The sequence below is a fragment of the Astyanax mexicanus genome, chromosome 13, assembly GCF_023375975.1.
Source record: "Astyanax mexicanus isolate ESR-SI-001 chromosome 13, AstMex3_surface, whole genome shotgun sequence".
Classification (NCBI taxonomy): domain Eukaryota; kingdom Metazoa; phylum Chordata; class Actinopteri; order Characiformes; family Acestrorhamphidae; genus Astyanax; species Astyanax mexicanus.
Window position 1 is genome coordinate 40,736,670 of NC_064420.1, and position 22,119 is coordinate 40,758,788.

At 36.6% G+C, this 22,119-nt stretch overlaps 2 protein-coding genes across 11 annotated transcripts in view; both read left to right on the top strand.

Annotated features, from left to right (window-relative positions):
• Positions 1 to 729: 729 nt before the first annotated feature.
• rbp7a (retinol binding protein 7a, cellular) lies at positions 730 to 3,718 on the top strand. The gene is made up of 4 exons (XM_049462931.1): positions 730 to 917; positions 1,084 to 1,262; positions 2,297 to 2,398; positions 2,711 to 3,718. The coding sequence occupies exons 1-4, from the start codon at positions 845 to 847 to the stop codon at positions 2,762 to 2,764; spliced, it is 408 nt and encodes a 135-aa protein (XP_049318888.1). The 5' UTR covers positions 730 to 844; the 3' UTR covers positions 2,765 to 3,718.
• A 1,039-nt stretch (positions 3,719 to 4,757) lies between these two features.
• The window catches only part of ube4b (ubiquitination factor E4B, UFD2 homolog (S. cerevisiae)), a 35,836-nt gene continuing 18,474 nt past the window's right edge, over positions 4,758 to 22,119 (top strand). Inside the window, exons 1-11 of one of the 10 annotated variants that reach the window (XM_049486470.1) lie at positions 4,758 to 5,092; positions 10,010 to 10,229; positions 12,735 to 12,870; positions 13,269 to 13,356; positions 13,546 to 13,690; positions 13,807 to 14,032; positions 14,942 to 15,153; positions 15,208 to 15,583; positions 17,369 to 17,482; positions 19,372 to 19,513; positions 21,158 to 21,258. In XM_049486470.1, coding sequence (XP_049342427.1) covers positions 5,069 to 5,092; positions 10,010 to 10,229; positions 12,735 to 12,870; positions 13,269 to 13,356; positions 13,546 to 13,690; positions 13,807 to 14,032; positions 14,942 to 15,153; positions 15,208 to 15,583; positions 17,369 to 17,482; positions 19,372 to 19,513; positions 21,158 to 21,258 — 1,784 coding nt within the window. In that variant the 5' untranslated portion in view covers positions 4,758 to 5,068. Of the gene's footprint in view, positions 5,093 to 10,009; positions 10,230 to 12,734; positions 12,871 to 13,268; positions 13,357 to 13,545; positions 13,691 to 13,806; positions 14,033 to 14,941; positions 15,584 to 17,368; positions 17,483 to 19,371; positions 19,514 to 21,157; positions 21,259 to 22,119 lie in introns of all 10 variants that reach the window. The other 9 variants (XM_049486467.1, XM_049486469.1, XM_049486471.1 and 6 more) reach the window with 9 other exon arrangements.

Below are 22,119 nucleotides of genomic sequence, written 5' to 3' on the forward strand. Positions count from 1 at the left end.
AAGTTTTGGGTCAATAGGATATTTATTATATGTTTAATATGTGTATGTATTTGCTGTATCTGCGAATAAATATACGTTTGATATATTTCTGAAATGTAAAAAAGACAGGGCCACATCTACTTGGTTTCAGATTAAAATTAAATATAACATATACTTTTAAATAATAATCATTTATTTCTAAAAAAAAAAAAGAAAAAAAAAGAAAATTGTCACGGGTAGGCAAAAAGTTTGCATCTCATTTTTTTTTTGGCTTTTTTCCACTTTGGATAAAAAATTATCTGGCAGATGCTCTTTATACTGTATCAGGATTTTATTATAAGTAGGCCAATAGAAATGCGCCAGAATTACTTGGAATAAAATTGTTTCACATTGATTCCCATTGAAAGATAAAGTGCTATGGAGATATAAGGTTGTTTTTTTGCTTTTTTTGACACTGATGAATGAAAAAGAAAAAAAAAATCATAAATGTGATCATTTGTACAAATATTTTAATATTATTTATTAAAAGATATTAATTTTAATTGGAAGTGTACAATCCGTTTAATCCATTTTTGAGTATACACTTATATATATGTACCAATTATTTGTGTATATAATAGTATTATAAAACTCATTATATTGGTTATACAGTGTCTCCAGACAAAGCCTGCTCCTTTGTGTGTGTGTGTGTGTGTGTGTGTGTGAGCGCACCTGTAGTCACACAGGTTTGTGGGCTGGCCCCGCCCCCTCTCTCTGTGGTGTTTCTTTTTAAAGCGTGGGATCTTCCTGTGTATCTCACTCTGCTCTGCTCTGCTTTGCTCTGTGTTCACTCTCCTGCTGTGATTCTCTTCAGTCACCTGACAACATGCCTGACAGCCTCTGTGGAACATGGGATATGATCAGCAATACTAACTTTGAGGAAATCATGATTGCTTTGGGTATGACTGCATTTTATATAGAATTAGTTTAGCCCTGAATATAAATGAACACCTGTATTAATATTAAGATAGTGTGTTGTTGTGTGTATAAAACTGATAGGGAGTACAGAAAATGATTATGGATTAAAGTGAAATAACTGATAACTTTTTCTCATTCGTTTTGCAGGGATTAGCCTGTACTATCGGAAGGTTGCTACAAGGGTAAAGCTTCGTAAAGTGATCGAGCAGGTCGGAGATGTCTATGTGATTAAAACTCTCAGCAGCGTGAAAAACTATATCTTCTCCTTCAAAATCGATGAGGAGTTTGATGAATACACCAAGGGTCTGGACAACAGGAACTGCAAGGTAATACACTTACACTGCTGCATCACTCAACTGTACAGAAATGTTAGTTCAAATGTTACTTTAAGTTACTATAAACATATAATCAATATAATGGACATTTTAAGGTTATAGTTTTATTTGTGTTGGTCAATATTACACAATATTACACAAACCTTACTCAGGTTATGCAGTGTTCTGCCAGCTCCACCAAAGTTACATAGTGCAGCAGCTGGCATACTAAACCAGGGGTAGTAATGTTACAGAGGCTATTCTAATCAGTACAAATTAGTGCACCACTAAACTGATCTTAAAGCTGTTGCTGTGCCAAATACTACATACTGTTGTTTCAGACTAAAAAAGTAACTGTCAGTGGTGTAAAGTAACAGAGTGGAATGCATCTACTTACAGCTTAAAGTCTACTTTACTTAACATACTAATAACTCTGAGGCAACTTCACCACTATAGCATTCACAATTTAATAAATCATATATGTTTATTATTTATTCATTTATTTATTCATAGGTATGGTTTTTTTTTGTATAATTTACAATACACAATAATAAAGTAATACACAATTAGGAAATAAATATAGTCCTGTCTAATTTATCATGAAATAAGTGCAGTTTAGAGTTTTATAGTTACTTTTAGAAACTTCACTATATACTGTACATATGTTGATAGAAATATAGGACATACATTAATGGCTTTTAGAAGTTTGTAGGTACAGAAATACTTTGTAGCCATTATTGGCAGTTGTTTTGTGGGTTTATTTATTTGTTCTTATCATAATTAGAATTATTTTGTACATAATAAATAAAAATCAACTTGAGCATCATCAAGACACAAAAGCTCTCCTTTTTTGCTGTCTAAACTTATTGTTGCCCAGATTTAGATTTTTTTTTTTTTAACAGTGTATCATCCAATTAGAAAATGTGTTGTAATTCAGTTTGGGCTCTAGTGTCCAGCCCTAGCATTAATGTTAGTACCTCATGTAGAACAACAGAAGCTGCGCTTGAATTGAGAACTCACCAAAGGCCTTGTCTGTCTGTCTTTAGTCTCTGGTCAAGTGGGAAGGGAACAGGATGGTGTGCACTCAGAAGGGAGAGAAGAAGAACAGAGGCTGGTGTCACTGGATTGAGGACGATAAGCTGCACTTGGTAAGAAGAATGTATACATGCTTAATGATAAATACAATGAAATTTAATAAAAATCAAGCGTGAAACACGTTTAGAGTCAGTGTTGTGCATCTTTGCTGTAACATCAATAAGGCTTCCAGCATTTTGCAGGCCTTTATTGATGTTCCTGCATTAAATATTGATTTCTTTGCATATAAAATTAAGTTAAACTGAACACTATAAGCAATAGAAACAAAACAAAACGGTAAAAATCTATTTTTATTAGAGGACAATAAAAGATTAGGAATAAAAGTTCACTTATTTACTGTGCTTTCTTATTGTGTTGTCTTACAGGAGCTGTACTGTGAAGGCCAAGTGTGCAAGCAAGTCTTCAAACGCGTGGCCTAAAGTTTACCATCAGTCTTCATTGTGATCAGGACGGAGTACAGCTCCAGTCCTTTAATATAATGCAGTAAACAGACAGAACCTGAGCTCTGTCATCTCTCTGTGATCATTATTGATCAGGAGAGTTAAATACAGAGGGCTTCATGATCTCAGCTAGGCTGAGCGTTTGTTACCAAAGGCAGTGCTGTTGAGGCACGTATGACCCCTGTGACCTCTGCTCTAGGGCCACGATAACATCTCAGTGTTGGCCTTTCTTTAAACCAGAGTTAACCCAGGACAGCACAGTGCAGTCAGGTGCTTCAGGAATGCAGAAAGACTATCTGTCTGTATGTAGACTAAAGCACCACTAGAGGGAACCACAGCATTTGAAATGGACACTGTGATGCCCTTCATAAGGGTCCATGTTGGGTTTTCAGCTCAAGCTGTGTTTTGGTACTCTGTAACATTATTACTGTGCTAATGCAAAAACCTTGTATCTCCATGTTTAACATAAGACATAATGTAAATGTACATGGTCTATATTTTTATTTATGTATAAGTTGTGTTTTTACTACTGTGAGGGAATACGCATCTCAGTTTTTTACTCGCATGTACAGTACATCTTGTCTTAATGTGATATAACTATAAACCCACTTTGATTCTATTTTTGCATAATGAGCGGTTCAGTAGAATTTTGACACTGAAAGTTAAGAAGGGTTTTGCCATTTTAGGAGATACAAGGTTTTTGCCTGAGAGCACTGATATATTATTTATTTTCCTCATTCAATAATTTTGTTTTTGGGCATTTAGAACTGATTCTGTATATAAGACAATGTTTACTTTTTTATCATATGAAATATGTTTTTGTATAAATGTAAATTATTGTTTACTTTTTTTTTACAAATGTAAAATATTTGTTTTTTTACTACATAAAACATGTTCAGGAAATTTTGACAAATTAAAAAGTACAGTAAAACATGTTCAGAGTCAATGATGTTTTGTATGTCTCACTAATTTGATAGAAACATGCCTCCATAACATGTCAAACTTTTACAGATTAATAATGGAAGCAAAATTACAAAAAAATGAATGTTTTCATAAATTGCATAAAAAAGAAGGGGTGATTTTTAGCAAACAATCAATTGGTAAACAGCTTAAAGCTAATAAGTAGCGATGGAAATAAACTGGAAATGGATTAAAAAATTTATTTTACAAAGTCTTTGTAGTAAAGCAGTTTTGGAACAGGCACTCTCAACTGTAGCATTTACATTTACATACACAGCACATTCACACTTTTACCATAATGACTACAAAAAGATACAGAAACACAGAGAACTCTGTTACTATTAAAAGTAGAAGTATTATCTTTAGAGAAGCCATAAAGCAGTCATTACTGTTTTCTACACCTTCAAAAGACTCTTATAAACTAGAGAAAACTAGTACAGGGAGAGTCAGGTCTGGCTGACCCACATGGCAACGCCTTTAGCCTTCAGCTCAGCTTAACATGACTGGACTAAGTCTCAGTTTCAGCAGGGAAAAGAAGAATTAGAGGTCTGACAGGTGAAATAATGCAGTAATAAAGTCATTGCTAAGATGAGAACTGGAACTGGAATATAAAAAAAAAGCTACAGGAAAATAAAAGTAAATGTTGTCCATTTATACTTGTCTAATTTAGATGTATCTTATAAAAAAAAATGTGTTGCCTAAGAAAAGATGAGGAGTTGGGGGCATTGGGGTTCTTACCATCTGTCTGTCTGTCTGTCTGTCCACCTTTACTATTGTTTGTATGTTTTTTAAGTGATTTATTAAAATCTCAGGTTTTAATAACATATAATCAGTTCCTCACTCAGTTAATCAGTTAAATGGCTAGAGATAATCTGTAATTTTACACTTACAAAATTAAGCTTATATTTTTATATTTACAAAACACACACTCTCACAAACACACACACACACACACACATACATTCAGACCCCCCCCCCCCATCACTCTGCAGCAGCTCAGCCCCCCCTCCCTCCCTCGTTTGTCACGTGACCACGAAACCAAAATGGCCGCGTTGGTGTTTTGACGAATAATACTTTTGTGTTTGTTTCATTCTTTTAAAGAAATCGGCCGGAGGTCGCGTTCAGCGCGCGGGGAAGAGGAGAAACACACTCCCGCTTCATGTTTTAACTGAAGGAGCTTCAGCGAGACAATCAGACTGTGTTGTAATTCTGTGGTGTTTTAGACTATGCACTTTCGGTGTTTATAGGAGCCGCGGGGACAGAGGGGCTAGCTGCGGGGCTAGCGACATTATTCAGCTACAGAAAATAATTAAGAGAAAAGCGATGGAAGAGCTCAGCGCGGATGAGGTAAGACCCGCTCTGTTCTCCTCTATATTCTGTAATGAAAGGCTGTTAATGTGATGGTGAGTTTTTTCAGCCCCCCCTCTCTCTCTCTTTCTGAGCCGGAGCAGTGACTGGTCTTTAGTAAGGAGCGGAGGCGCTGAGTCCAGATCCACAGTACAGAACTCCGCTCCGGGTCTTTATTACCGCCGCCTGCACAGAGACCTGCTGCCGCTTCTGCTGCAGATCTACACCTTCCTAAAATAATCCTTAAAAATCATATTATACTCAATTCTAGGGGTGGGCAATATGGCTCTAAAATAATATCACGATATTTCAGGCTATTTTTGCGATAACGATATTCTTGGCGATATAGTAAAACTAAAATAATCCATTAATTTCAGGAATATAGTGTAATAGTATAGAATAATCATAATGTGGCAAAATAAATAATATAATGCAGCAAATAATATTGCAGAATATTTAGTGCATGCGTATAAACTGCAAACTAAAACAATTATATTAACATAAAAAAATATTGATTGGAAATACAGAAAACAGTTACAATTTTAACAGCCACAAATTGTGCAGCATTTCTAGCTAGCTGTATGGACTAAAAATGTAGAATAAAAAACTCAGAAACAGGAAAAAACAACTGTTTTTTTTTTTTTACATTTAATTTAAGTACATGTATTGTAGAGAGGTCTTAAAGCATTTTACTCATCAAAACAATTAGAATATCTTGAGATTCAGAGAATATCCTAAAAAAAAAATTTTAAATTAGCATTTTTACTAATTTTGACCAGGACTCTAGTTAAAATGATAAAGGTAGATATTTGGAATTGTAATTTATATTTGTAGACATGTAAGTAAAGCGAGTTTTCCTAGTAACAATGTCTGCTAATTAAAAACTATCTGCTTCAGGTCTGTTTTTACAAGTGGCAGGACAGCTGCATATGGCAAGCTGGTTTAGCCTAAAATCACAACAGTGTTAAAAGCCCCAATTTAGTTTTTACTTGTAATATATACATTTACTTGTATGTATGCATGTATATGTGTATATATATATATATATATATATATATATATATATATATATATATATATATATATATATATATATATATATATATACATACATACATACATACATACATACATATATACATATATATATATATATATATATATATATATATATATATACACATATATATATATATTACTAGTGATTTAAATAATAAGTAATGTTATAATTATGAGCAAAGTAGAAAAGGGTAAAAATAATCACTGGCAACATATGTTAGAAGTCAGAATTACATTAGAGATGTGAGATATGCTGATATCTCTAGTTAGAATGGTTGAAAGATCTGTGTATCTGATATTATATTAGTATAAACTGTATTACAGAGATCCTGACTGTGCGTGTTTACTAGAGTGTTTACTCAGGCAGTTGAAGAGAAATCCCGGAGCGGATTTGTACTTCTGGACCTGGATTTTGGCTGTATAGGCTAGCAGTTAGCTAAGAGGAGTAGACAGCTGCTTTCTGTTATATGTCACTGATAGTAGTCTGCATTATCGATGTCTGTATGTGGTGATAATGTAAAAAGTAGCTAGTTAAATAGAATTTAAAGGACTAACCTTGGCTAGCCATGTCATCCTGCTGACTAGCTGGCTTAGCTAGCTGGCTAACAGTTAGTTAGCTAGCACTAGCTAGCAGCCTGGTTTATGAAGCTCACCTAGCTACCAGAGCTCAGGTTAGCTAGCCTGGCGTTAGCTTCATTGTTCTTCTCTACAGGGTAGCAAAACAGAGTGGTTTAGATCCGAATAGACTGAGTTAATTCTATTTTAATGTGTAAACACGTTTATTGTCGTATTTGCTTGTTTATGAGGAGGTCTGTAACGTCTGTTAACGTTTCTGAAAGGAGCAGTATAGGTTGAGGGAGCTGGCTAGCAGCTAGGTAACTGCTAATGCTATTTACTCAACAATTTAATCAGCTTTTCAAGCTTTTCTTTAAATATTATTCTTATATTTAACATCTTATTCGTTCACATAAAGAATACAATAAATAAAATCCTCAATTAAACACAAAATGTCAAAAGTTGCTATTTAAGCTGTTCAATACACATTCATTACTCTGTAGGTAGTAGTATAGATATTACATTAGGGTTTAAAATACTTATGTTAAGGTAAAGTATCAACTCAGGCTTTTTACTCAAGTAAAAGTATAAAAGTACTGGATTTAAAACGACTTAAAGTATAAAAGTAAAGGTAATGTAAGGGGGGCAAATGCTGTTAACCCTCAATGGCATAGTGTTGCCTTCAGACAACAAAAATGATTTGTTATTTCAACATAGCATACAGTACCTTATCACTAATGTATTTATTTATGTACTTGGTATATTTACTAATGCGGTTCAATACAGTAAGAGTGGGTCATAAATAAATAAAAGTGGTTCTATAAGTATAAGTATTTCTCTCAAAAATAAATAAATGCCGTAGAGGGTTAGGGACAAAAGCTTACGCCATGGTCGTTTACTATAAATACTATAATGGTATAATAAAATGTTAATGTGGTAAATGTGAGATGAACTAGGCTCCCTGTTTTAGCTGCATATATGCCCACTGAAAATGAATGTATTCTAGAACAATGCAAAGATATAAAAGAAGCTTAGTTAGGGAATTTAGGACAGTTCTCTAAGGGAAAAAAATCCAGCAGCCTCATTACAGTACACAAAGAATTGAGGGAAGTAAATAAATAAAAAGGGCCAATATTAAAAATCCATCAGAAGAGAAATGCAGGTGGTTTGAGTTCATAATAATTATTATAGTAGAGTCCATCTGCACTTCAAATAGGGCTGGACGATATGTCCAAAAATCATATGTCAATATATTTCTTAATATCATTCGATGCGCAATAATTCCGATATCGATATGAACAGTATAAAAGCCACCACCCTTGGTGTACACAATCACACAGATCGTGTTTTAACTTGCAGACAAAATGCACTAGGAGTGCCAGATTTAAAAAAAACTCATATCCCAATGCTCTTTCATGAATGATACAGTGGTTTATATGACAATTTTCATTCAGTTTAATTAACAGATTTTTTACACTCTGTGTTGAAATGTACAGTTGTTCATCATGATACAAAAAATATTAATGTAATCTCCATCTCTTACTTGATCATAATCAAAATTAGTAAGGTTAGCCTGCATAGCAGACCAGAATAGCCAGGTAGCAATGTTGGTCACTACCTGACCTGCAACAGGATTACAATGCTGTCCTCATCTCATCAGACTTATCTGTGCTGGTAATTGTACACTGTAGCACAAGACATGACAACACATTAGCCTTGATAGTACCAATGTTACTTCGAGGACTAAAGATAATTATATATTCAGGCTAAAAAGGCATAGTTTTCAGCAAAGAAAAATGTAAAGAGTAAAAATTAGAGATCCTTCATTAGTTAATTATTTGATATAAAGCAGGGCTCAGTTATTTCAAAACATTTATGGTATAAAATGTAATCACTGACTATATTGTCTGTATGACAATTTTCAGATTCCTAACTCATGATGCTGACAGGAATGGGTTCTCTTTGCTTTATATAACTGTAAATAAGATTCATACAGTACAGTTTATCTCTGTATTTAACTAGGATCAGGTATAGAACTGAATATTCAGTTGAATTGATCATTAATGGTGCAGACTGTTTACTTCAGTACTACTAAGTATTGATCCATTTAATGCCAATCAATGCCAGTGCATTCAAAGAAGTCTAGATATGTTCACATTTTAAACACAGTTCAACACATATAATGTGTGTATGTGTAGTTTGTGCTCTGTATCTCTGTTATGAGAAATCAATATATTTGCTTTATTTTACTAAGGCCCTTATACAAAGCAACCATAGATAATTTGGTCTAGTTAAAAGCTAACCAGTTTACTTTTCAAACCCATCAGTTGGGAACAATGGTATGAAGTGAAGTAAAACATGGGGTCTTTTTTTAAGTGACTGTTATGACCCATCCATCACTGATCCATCACTAAGCTTCAACTTCGGTGTTGTGATATAAAAGTGCTAATGGTGGGTACAGATTTTTCGCTGCATGGTAGACTGAATCAGGACGAGGCTAAATTATACTGTCATGTATTCATCATCTTGGCATTTTGCTGTCAGCTTTCGCCACGGAGGCTGAGGTCCTTATGAGTCACTGGAGTGTGCAGTGATCCTCCTGAAGCATTTCTGGAGAAGAGCAGACTAAAGCTTTGAAATTTTATCGTGGTTTAGTTAAAATGATAAATGGATACTGCAGTGTCTAGATTTCCTAGGGTCATAGTCTCAGTTTAATACATCCATTTAATGATACATTAAATATATGACCATGTCCTTGTTTCTGTGGGTTTCCTTATGGAGGAATCGTGGGAATTTTTAAAAAGAAATTGTGTACACATCTAAACATGTTGACAATACACACATTTATATTATATTGAATTGGAAATAGATGAAACTGATGAGTCTGTATTTTAAATTGTTCTCGAATACAACAGATCTCTCATCAAATATCAGCTTATAAAAAAATTATAGCCCAATTTTTCAAAATTGTCTGTATTTCTAGAGATGCACTGAAATGAAAATTGGGGGCTAATGGTATTTTTTTTGTTATTTGTCTTGCACATATCTGCAGATGCAGATAATTAAACACTTTTATAAAATATAGAAATTGCATGTAGATCAAATTGAAGATTCTACATTCCATATTTTTCTATAATGCGTAAATGCATTATTAAATATCTGCCCATTTTGAGCAATTATCTGCCTATACCAACATTATTGGTATTATATCCTCCGTTGTTTTGTGTTGGTATGGTTTGTTTATGTATTTATAATATAAAAATGTATATGAAAGTTTAAACCTTTTTTAACTGATTGTTGCAGATCCGGAGAAGACGACTGGCCCGGTTAGCTGGAGGTCAAACATCCCAGCCCACCACCCCCCTTAGCACCCCTTTGACGTCCCCACAGAGAGAGACCCCTCCAGGTCCGCTGCCAGGGCCGTCGGGGGCGTCTCCACAGCCTTTACCACCAGCACCATCCCACACTCTGGGCCTCAACACCCAAAATGTCACCCCTGCCACTTCACCAATGGGGGCTTCAGGTAAGAGCTTTGTTCTGTTCACATTTCCACAGCCCCCTCCTGTTAGCTGCAGCAGTGTTAAAAGGTTCCTGCTTGTTTGGAAAATACCTATAGCATTGTACTTGTTATTGTGATTTGTAATGAAAAAGATTGTGGCCATACCAGGTCTCTGTGTGTGTGTGTGTGAGCTGAGATTTTTCTCTCGCTTTCTTTTTAAAACTGAAAGAAAGCAGATTGTTAATCTTCAAACGACGCCCGTCAGTGAGGGAGCGTGTCCATGGCTCAATCAGCGCTTTTCATATAGCTTTAGTGAAGCCCTGAATTAAACCTTTTGAACAGGTTTAAGACTGTGAGGCTTACAGGGTCATAACTGCAGTGTAACGTTATGACAGATTACTTTACACTCCATGAATGTTGTGCTCCTTCAAAACACAAAATGTGGCTGAAAGCTACATTTCACTGGAATGCCTTTATTGAAATTATTTACTGGGGAAAGTGTGTTTGATTACTTTTAACTTAAGGTAATGCACTTTAAGAATCTCTATAGCAAGTCTCTTAAGACTAAATATTGAATACTAAATTATGTGCAATTAGAACTAAGCAATATATGATTTAACATCAAAGACATAACTTATTTAATATCAAATCTAATTTTTCTCTTTTACTGCAGAATTTTATACTTAAAGAAAAACATTTTAAGAGTACACCTAATTTTATTTTATTTTTTTACCTGAAGTTTTAAAATTGTAAATAGCCCTAATATGCTACATTTCTAAAAAGTTATGACAATGTTTAACAATTGAAGTAAAAAAATGTGAATGTTTTGTGTGTTTTCTTTTCTGATATGAATATTGTAGTTATTTTTGGTTTTTAAATAGTGTCTAATGATATGATATGTTATATAATATGTAAGTGTTGAAATTTGCATTAATTTTTTTTATGTACAAAGTATTACACAATTCAATAAAAAACAAACAAACAAACCAACATCCAAAAATAACTATGATGATTGGGCAATGGTGGGCTCTGAAGGACAGTCTAGTGAACCTTAGATCATTTCTAGTTCTTATTCCAGGACTAGGCTTTTTTAATTTTCTGGCTTCCTTTTATCTTCCGGAGCTCAGTGCAGACTTTGGGAATCCTGGAGGAATCCTCTCTAGAGAGCAGCTCTATAATCAAAGCATGAAAGGTCTGCTCGCTGTATTTTTGGTACTAATCACCAGAAAAGTGCACAGTCATGCTGGCGGTCTCGCCGTACCTTATCCTTGGCCAGAGTTCAACCCAGGACTTGTAGCTGAGCCAGAGTGATGGTTCTCAGATTTACAGAGCGCCTCACTGCCACAGGGAGTACAGGCTGTTGATTACAAGTTCGTTCGCTCGCTGTCATGTAGGTTATGACCTAGTTGTTCTAAGAGTGTTTGCATATCCTATCTGATTACCTTTGTAGTCCTGTAACTGCTGCTGCAAGTACACAACACTCCAGGCTTCAATCTCAGCCTGTTGTTTAATTAGGGATAAACCTGGAAATAAAATCATAAATTATTTTTATTATTTAATAATAATAAATCCTCATTATTAATTTCTGTTTTACTTTCAATCGCTGCATGTTATACAAGTGCCTTGAACAAGCTGAGCCTGTTTTCTCTGTCTACAATCACATTTGACATTTCAGATGACCTGAGGCCTTGGGCAGTTTATATTTCAGGGAATCAGGATTTTGGGGGTGCACATCAGCGTTTGTAAAATGACCTTTTTTGTTCTGTCATCAGGGTGCTATTGTGGCTGCCATTCAGCACACCTGATTCAGAGCTCAGCCCCACATGAAAGTGCAGTTGTAGCAAAAGCACAAGGCTGCAGTGTAGTGCAGCTTTTGTCTAGAACCTCTAGCAATGGGATGTGTTCCAATGCACCTGCCCTTTTTGCTCTTACCGTGTGCTGCTATTTTGGTACTAGGCAGATTTCTAAATGGTTTCTTTGATTGGGTGAAAGTTAAAATGCTGACAGTGTTTTACACACCGTCTTCTCATGCTGTTTTTACACATGTAGTTTGTTTCCTGTGATCTGAACCAGTTAATGAGCTTGTTAATCTGGAGAGCTTCCCTCTTGGTCCCTCACATGCTAACTGGACTGAGACCACCTCCTCTCAAGGGTCTTGATTCAGTTGTTGTGGCTTGCACTCAAGTGTTTATCCTGGGGACACACCAAAACTGACACCAACAGAGTTCATACGGTCATGAAAACCTGGAAAAGTCATGGAATTTAAAAAATAGAAATTATCAGGCCTGAATAAGTTTTGGAAAAATAAAAATACCCTGAAAGTTTAGGAAAAGTCATGGAAATTTGGTCTACAAACCTTGTGTTTCTATTTATTATGGAGAAAATCTATTTTGAGCTATCAAATACTAGCTCGGAGATAGTTCAGTAATTTAGCCCTACACAGTACACAACTCTGACACACATTTTATTTATTATTTATTATTAATTGTGTGTCCAAATTAATTTTAGGCCTGTTTTATTGTCCTGTAGGGGTGGCGTACCGCAGCCAGAGCAGTGAGGGGGTCAGCTCTCTCTCCAGCTCCCCATCCAACAGCCTTGAGACCCAGTCTCAGTCCCTGTCCCGCTCACAGAGCATGGACATCGACACAGCTTCCTGCGAAAAGAGGTGAGGCTTCTCTTCTGTATTAAAATGTTGTGCAGGTAAAGAGGGTGAGGTCTAAATGAAGTAATTAAAATATTTTATTAATAGAGGTTATTATTTCTTTTTGTCTTAAACAGTGTCGCCTTACATTTACATTCATGGCATTTATGTAGAACGACATGTTGCCATGACTGTGGTGTTGTGTTTTTTTTTTATTCAGCCTCTTAATACTGAAGTGCATTTGTCTCTGTAAGGGCTTATAATCAATCACATACAGTATTATTGCTTAGTTATATTGCATATTTTGCAAATATAACTTTGACTCCTTTGGTGGTAAACCTGAGTGTTGTTTAACCTTTGAGATGCACTTGATTCATTAATTTATCTCATCTTTGGTGTCTAATCCTGTTCTGTGTCTTCAGCATGTCCCAGGTGGATGTGGACTCAGGAATTGAGAACATGGAAGTGGAGGACAGTGACCGCAGGGAGAAGCGTAACCTGGCTGAGAAGGTGAAAATAGCAGCCTGTTAAGAGAACATTGTCTCATTTGATGGACATTAATCCCACCATCATTTACCATTATACCAAGTCCTAAGATAATATTCGGAATATGAGCTATTTATATATTTGGTTCATGAGCGTGACAGTAGTGATGAATAAATCAGTAGGGATAACTAAACGCTGCTTTCTTTCCTGCAGGACTCCTCGTCTAACCCAGATGTGTCTGAGGAGCAGGCTCTGCAGCTCATCTGCAAGATTCTCCGTGTATCCTGGAAGGAGCAGGACCGTGATGTCATCTTTCTGCCCTCGCTTGCTGCAGAGTTCCAGCAGAACCCAAAAGATGGTAAGAGAGAGCAGAGAAGCATGGAGAGAGTTATATAAAATTTTTTTACATCATATGCTTTTTTTGTGCATTTTATTATTGGTTTAGACTCTATTTTCTTATATTTTCTCCTTCAGTCTATGCTGACTTCAAAGACTTGATTGGCCAGATCCTAATGGAAGTGCTCATGATGTCCACCCAATCACGTGACTGCAACCCCTTTGCTAGCCTGACCGCCACATCACAGCCAATCACTGCTGCCAAATCCCCAGACCACCACTTGACACTCGTCCCGCCTTCCAGCCAGGGAAGCAGTCCCATGATGCCCTGCGGAGGCTCGTTCGGTGCCAGCTCTTTGTCCAGGCAAGTGTGGGTGAACAATGGAGTGCATTCATGACTCGCACATAAGTGCAGATTTGATCTTAAAACCGAAGCCTGATGTGTTGGTATTTCCTGTTCAGTTCCTGCTGTTGTCTTTTACCAGACATGCTCTTCTGTGTTAATTCATATACCGTCTTGTCTATGTACATAACCATTCCTTTAAACTAGAGATGTACCAAAATGTAGTTAAACTACATTTAAACTGAACAAAATAAAAAAACAATTGAGCTATTCCTTAATTTTCATTGAATATATTAAGTAGCTTAAATGTGTTTTGTCTTGCTTTTCAGTTATTTTTTTTAATTGAACACTTTTTAATATTCCATCAAATACCAGCAAAGCTCAATACATTTACCTTAGCAGTGCAGCTCTTATCACATAAGTGAAATTTACATAGAGGAAGACAGACAGTCTTTTGTAAACAAAGAAATGCTAAGGCTAGGTTTAGTCAAATAACATTACTGTCCTAGCCCTGTACAGCTTGTATCTTTCAGAAGAAAAACAATTAGTGAAGAAGTAGTAAACTGTGTGAACAGATAACAAGCATGATTTGTGTATTTCATTTAATTTAGGCAGTGAAACGTAAAAATGGACCTAAACCTGCCGTTTCTCTGCTATTCTGGCCGGCTACCACATGGGCCTGGTCCTAAAAAGTCCTAACATTAAAGAAAATGTTACAGTATGAGTTAAAATCAATTTTCATATATAATTTTTTTTTTTTTTTTTTACTTTTCATGTTTTTTTTTTTTTACTGTTTTTCCAAACATTTGGTGCATCCCTAATTTCAACACTACTGTACTACTATTCTCTATTAGTTTTTTTCTGTCTATCTTCTGTCATTTTCTGTGCTTTTTCACATTTTTTATTCTAAATAATTCCTGTTGTTTACAGTCTGTATGGATGTAGTCCACATCCTCTTACTCACAACTTCAGGATGAGTGCACCGTCAATTCCTGTGCCTTCAGCCCCTCTTGCAGGTGTGCCTCCTTCTGCAGGTGTGCCTCCTTCTGCAGGTGTGCCTCCTTCTGCAGGTGTGCCTCCTTCTGCAGGTGTGCCTCCTTCTGCAGGTGTGCCTCCTTCTGCAGGTGCGCCGCCTCCTGCAGGTGTGCGTCCTTCTGCAGGTGCGCTGCCTCCTGCAGGTGCCCCTCCTTCTGCAGTTGCCCCTCCTCCTGTAGATGCTACCCCTCCTGCAGGTGCCCCATCAGTACCTGTTCCACGTCTCCCTTTTAGCTCCTCTTCTCAAACCTCCTCTGCTCCTGTGCCCATCTCTCAGAGGTACAGGCCCTACTCCCTCAGCCCCTCTCAGGGTTCCTCATTCCCCATGAGCTTAAGCCCCAGATCTGGCCCTGCAGGGCCTTCATCTACCCTGTCCACCTCCACCCAAAGCCCAGCTGTGCCGTCCAGCCCCCAGCCTGCCCCTCTGCCATCTCCCAGACACCGGGCACGGAACACAGCTGTCCCATTTCCCTTCATGCCTGCCTCTCCCACCACTCTGGCCAGACGGACCGCTTTGGCTGCACGGATGCCCTCTAGGTATTTTCTCACTACGTTAGATGTGAAGCTTTGCCCACTAAACCAGTAATATGCTAACCCAGCGTTCGATTAAGGACAAAATGCAAGCTGTCCAGATGGTTCTTCTAATAAATTCAGTGAAATGAAACATTTTAAGTAGCTCCTAACCTATGCATCTGGTACATTTTGTGGTAAAAATAGATCCTGCGATCTCAGTGAGAAGGTGTTTAAGTTGCACTTTCAGGCTTTGCCAGCTTTTCTTTTTACTTTCCTTGTGCTGTGCTTTTTGCTGCTGATATGAAGTGGTTTACCAACTCAACATATGCAGATCTTCAGCTGTGAGATCATCTGTACAGTATAACTATGCAGTAAAACATTATAGAAAGTGCTACATACTCAAAATATTCATATATATATATTGTCGGTGCCAAAATTCATGGTGCAGAATAGCATAGCGCAGTCTAAAGTGTATTTTTGCAATTATACCACAGTTCAGTTCCTATTATGGATTAGATTTTTGGAAAAAGAATGCTAGATAAGATGTTTTATACAGAGTTGGATATTAATGGCAAAAAGAAAACATATTTTGAAAATGAATACACGTAGGATAATATTGTCTTTTTCATACAGAGTCGGAAAAATGTATGCAGCATCTTAGTGCATCAGTATTGATCAATGCGTTGTTAGAGACCAGCCACTATGTTTTCGTAATGCTCAACCCAACCAAGTCCCTCCCTTTAACAAAAGGTCAACCTGCTAGTGGGGGGAAAACCCCAGAGCCTAAAAAGACAGCATTTTAACTGCCAAACACTAAACTGTTAATCATGTTTTGGTAGATTCCATTAAAAAAGTTTTCTTTATGTTGTTAAAATGGTAATTGATCTTTGGTTTAGAGTATTTCTGTTTTCTAACGCCCACTGACGTTGCAAAGATGGCTGGTCATTGAAGTGTTTTGACTGTAAGGACTTCAGAGATCCATTTTCATGGCTGCAGACCGCACATATGAGCATCAAGACAGACTGTAAAAATGTTAAAGTTAAAGAAAATATATGGTGGAGCAGAGCTGAAAGTCTGAAGCTATATGTAGCCATTATTGCAGATTTGTCTATTCTGTTCATGTTCATATAGAACTGCGAACTGTACCCAATGATGGCTAATAAGCACTCCTTTTTTTGGATAAAAATTAAAGAGTAAAAGTGGACACTGACCATAGAAAAAGAAAGAGTGGAAATTTATGAAAACTTTGGAGTTTCTAGCCTCATTTTTACAGCACAAGAGACTGAAGAAATATAGCTATAAAGTGCACACAAAATAATGCAGGATTTAACACTAAATACAGGTCTCAGTTTTTCAACTCGGTTTTAATAAGAAACAATGTCTGTCTTTATCATGGTGTTTTTGTTGAGAAGGTCGAGTGTGGATCAGCATGATGCTTCAAATATAGAAATATAGAAATGAGCCGTCTGTTCAAATCAGTGCCCTGAAACTCTCATCCAATCACAGTGTGAGCTCAGAACTAACTGTGGTATAATTAGAATCATTAAGCTCTTTGTAACCATGGCTAGGCTACAGGTATAAGAGATGCCTTCAGAGATGTTGTCACTGCTCAAATGAATCTCACCCAATCGCATTGCGAGCTTAGACCTAACTGTGGTATAATGAGTATTGTTAATTATAAAGCATATTTTAAGGGTCTTTAGTCAATTTGTGGTTCCTCCTTTTTATGAGAAATCTCATTAAACCCTCCCCTCTCCTTCATGTCATCACATCTTCCCACCCTGCTCCTGTCCGCCGTGGCTCCGCCAGCCCTTTCTCTCTCCTCTTCTTTGCCCTGTCTGACATGTCTCAGGACAGCAGCGACGAAGAGCTGGAGGAAGACGAGGAGGAGGAGGATTTTTCTGGGGTTCAGTTTGGGTCAAGGTACCAGTGCCAGAGTGTGTTGCATGCTTCAGCGTGCTGCCTGGCCACTAACAGAAACACTCGGTGCCCTGTGCTGGCACAACAAGTGGGCCTTGCCAGAAAACCAGTATTTCATGTTAAAGAGGCTATGCTGCTGTTTATCTTTTAATCATGTGTTTTAATAATAGATAAAAAAAGGGTAGTTATTTATTTCCTCCACAAGTTCAATGGCATCCTGTTGGTCAGGGCTTTGTTTCCAAATGATATCTTGTCAATGTCATGAGGATTTGAGACTAAATTTAGCTTAGAGCATGAATGTGATCCTGTTGACCTCTAAATGCCCTGCCAGAACATCTGTGCGTCTGTGCTTCTGTTGTTACCTCTGTCCATTCGTTTGAATGTTTTTGATGGCTTAAGGCTTACTATTTTAATGGTGCTGGGAGTTGCTCAAGCGTTGAGAAGTGAGCAGGCTGGTAATGAGCAGTTTAGGTGCTTAATCCGTGCTGGATGAATAAATAACATGACTAATGAGAGAGGCAGAGGTGTGCTGTGAAGTGTGTCCTGTTCTCTCACCTGGGAGTTCACCACTAATGCATGCTACATCAGAAAAGAGGTGCCTTTCATTTGTTTGGGTTTATTTGCTTATTTTTCTGTTGATTAGAGAACATTTGGTCTGTTTTGAAGGGCTGTGTACTTGTACTGTGTACCTGGTGATACAATAAGTATCATGATATTAAATTAAAAATGTTACAGTATAAAAATGACATTTTATACCTTAAAACAACTTACTTTGTGTGTGAATTCATTGGTAGTTTAATGTACATTTATGTGCCTAAAATGGCAAAATATTATACGAGAGAGTCAAGCATGCCATGCTATTTTCAGCAGATCCTAGAATATTCAAATATGTAATAATTAGTGATGTAGATAGATAGAAAACAAAATCCAGGTATTTGCATGAATTTAATCATATTTTTATCATTTTTAACGCCTGCCAGTTTTACAAGCTTTTACCTGTAAAGACTATATGAAAAAAATTGATATCTGAAAGTCATTATTTAGTGTTTTTGAGCTAAAAATCCAATAATTCTACTTAGGTATTATTTGTATTGGTTTGCTTAACAAGGATGTTTTTTTTATAACATTCTTCTTAAATGTTCTTAGTGTTGTTTTTTTTATTATCTGTTTTTAATTATTATCTGAGTTCAGGACTTTCATACTGGAATTTATACTTGAATTCTAGTTCAAGGTTACTTATCTGCTTTCCGCTATTTGTATTGCTCCAACAACAACAAAAAAACAGCTAAACTGGATATTTAATTGGAGAAAGGATGCTTGAAAGTGGAAGTCCAAGCTTGTCCAGAACCTGCAGTTTGTTCTGTTCTAAAATTAGATCAGTACAGCAGTACTAAACCTGATAGTATAAAATAGATAAGTGCTTTGATTGGGATCGTCTCACTCTTCGTGACAATAACTTTTTGCCTGCTGGAGATGAATACCAATGCAGCATTAGTGATTTAGATGTTCTTTAGGTGCTTCCTGATGACCAAGCACTTGCTGTGTTTTTGGTTGATCTAACCAGTATTGTGAACTTGGAGTTTTCTAGACATGCTTTTGAATGCTTTGCGTCTACTCAAGGCTATTTTTGTTTTTCTACAATTCCTAATTTCCAGTGTGAGCCGTATTTCTGTTGTGGATAAGATGCTGCATCATTATGTTGTTCTAACATTAAGCCTGCAAAGCCTTTTCTTACAGGAATGGCCTTCAGTGGTTGTATATATCATTTCTCTGAAGCCGTTTGAAGAGTCTGTCTTCTACGGGTCACTCGTCGTGTTGTTTTCTTTCTTGTTTATAATGACATCCACCTCTCTCTTTCTCTTCCCCATCTGTCTCTGTCTCTCCTTTTGTAGCCTGGGTGCGTCTGGTGGGGGAACGGCCTGTGACTCAGGCAGTGACCGCTTCACCATCGAGGCGTGTAAAGAGACAGAGATGCTGAACTACCTCATCGAACGCTTTGACAGCGTGGGCATGGAGGAGAGGAAGGCACCTAAGGTGAAGTCTCACAGAAACTATTGACTAAGGATAGAGATATATTTGGTATCTAACTTAAACGCAGCTATGATGGCTGTACACACAAACACGCATTTAGCAGCTCCTAAATGGTAGAAGGCTTTGAAGAAAGACTACGTGTCTGTTTGCCACTGTGGGAGGTGGTATCCACTAGTGGAAGCCTGCAGTAACGTAACATAGCACATATAGCGAATATGTGAACAGTTACGTTAAATATGTAGAAAGTTTTTTATGTGAACGCCTGGCCAAACAGCAAGTATATCTCTAGTGTATCTCTATATCCAGACGTACATTTTTCCTCAAGATGAGGTGACAATCCAAACGTATATTTATTTAAATGTATTATTTTCTTTCTTATACATTTCAACAATCATTCGTTATACGAGTGTCGAGCATCCTTAAGTAAGTACCGTGCTGCAGCTATCTAGATAATTTTCCCTTTTCACATTTAGTTGACAACAGACTGACATGGACAGACTGACCGACTTAACCAAGCACAGCTAGTAGCCTGCTAATAAAGTCGTTTTCTTTCTTTCTTTCTTTCTTTCTTTATTTATTTATTTAGATGAAGTATCACGATCTTGAAGGGTTGTCTCATTTCAGAGTGTAAAGATTTTAACCGCTTCTTATTATAGCTCGGTTTCAAACAATATCATCAACCTGCAGCCACGGGCGTTCCTGTTTCGGAGCTGTCCCTGTTTTCATTGGCTACAAAACAAACAGCCACCCTTTCTTATTGGCTACAATAAGCACCTTTTAACCTTTAACTTTTCTGGTTTCTGGTTTAATATTATCGATAAGGATCGGGTTACAGTCAGCAGTATTCCGTTTAAGGGATGTTCCTGTACAAACCAGGAACGTGCACTGCCAAAGGACTGTGTGAGTGAGAAAGAATGTTACAGAGAAGCATATCGGATACATATTGTTTTTAGTATAGAAAACATTGGATACACAGTCACTGGAAGGACTGGAATAATCAGTTAAGCCACTAATTTGCAAATAAAAATACTAAAATACCACTATTAAAATATCATTTTTGGTAAATGACTATGATTTTTTAAAAACCCTAAAACAAGCTAATGTTTGTGATCCAAACTATTTGCTTGTTGCATTAAAAGTCTTGTTTATCAATACAGATCCAAAATTATGCAGTTTTTAAGGTTGTGTTGTGTTGTGTTGTAGCCAATGAAAATGGTGTCTATAGGGGATGTTTTTGTTGGGTGTGTTTCTGGTTTATACAGGAAGGCCCCAGGCTACAGCTCAATCCTTCTCATTTAAAGAGGAATGGTGACACTTAAAAACAAAGGGGTGAGGGTTTTAATGAGAAATGGGATTGGGCCTTACAGTGAAATAATTGAATGTGTAATCCTGCTAATATGAGGTTATTCCAATGCAAACATAATCAAAGGGAAACATTGTTTCAGTGCTCTCTCACAGCTTCTTCATCATGATAATAAGCTTGTTAGATCAAGAGATATCTCAAGGGAGAGAAGTCATGTGCTCTTTGCTAGAATGAAAGTAAAATGTATCTTCACTCTTAGGGGAACTCCACTGGCTCCTCAGGCTGGTTTTTATTGTGCGCCTGTTGTATTACCAAATTCTGAGTGACGTGTTTTACTGTTGCAGATGTGCAGCCAACCGGCGGTTAGTCAGCTGCTCAGCAACATACGCTCCCAGTGTATTTCCCATGCTGCTCTTGTGCTTCAGGGTGCCCTCACTCAGCCCAGGTCAGTGCTTACAGACATCCTGTTTCCACTGGTGCGCCTCATGATTTGTTACAGTGGCTCTTCAGTCTGTGTAGGGTGGCTCAAATTATTATCTATAAAATTAAAATAAACTGCAAATGTTTTATTTTATAATAATATTTTATTTTATAATAAAATTTCTCAGTTTTTTAAAATCACCAAGTCATGAAAAATTGTAGTTTTGCTGTTTATTAAAAATATGTAATACAATAATAAAAAATAAAATTGATTGATTCAGTGGATAATAATTAAAATCCGCTGTCTTAAAAACTGGGAAGGCATAAATAATGTTTTTTTTTGTTGTTGGAAAATCATCATTTAATGGCCAGCAATTTTTGGCCATAGTTGTTTGTTATTATGCAGGTAAATCCCTTTTATTACATAAATCAATCAGCTTTCAAAAATCAGATATCAGAGCTGCAGTAGTTTATAATTTAAAAGCCTGTATTTATTACTTATGTGTTTAAAATTTCTATGTTCTACAAACAAATCAGGAAAAAAATTGTAAAACCTTTTATCAGGCATCTTAAGAAAACTATAACATCCTTTACAAATTTCAGTAGTAGATATCCTGCTAACAACTACACAGAAGAGAGAACATCAGTCAAGAAAATTTGCAAGAAATAAACTGTATGCTTTAGCTGTAAATAACAGGATAAGGGTTGATACCAAATTGTGGAACACATTGTCACCTTTTAATAAACGAGCACTGCACTCACTTTTTATTATGTTTTAAAGCATATGTCTGTTTTATTAATGCTCCTAGTTAATCCCTTTATTAGTTGCCTCAGTCTGTTTTATTGCTCATTGTTTTCATACTTTATTGCTGTTACTGGACTTTAT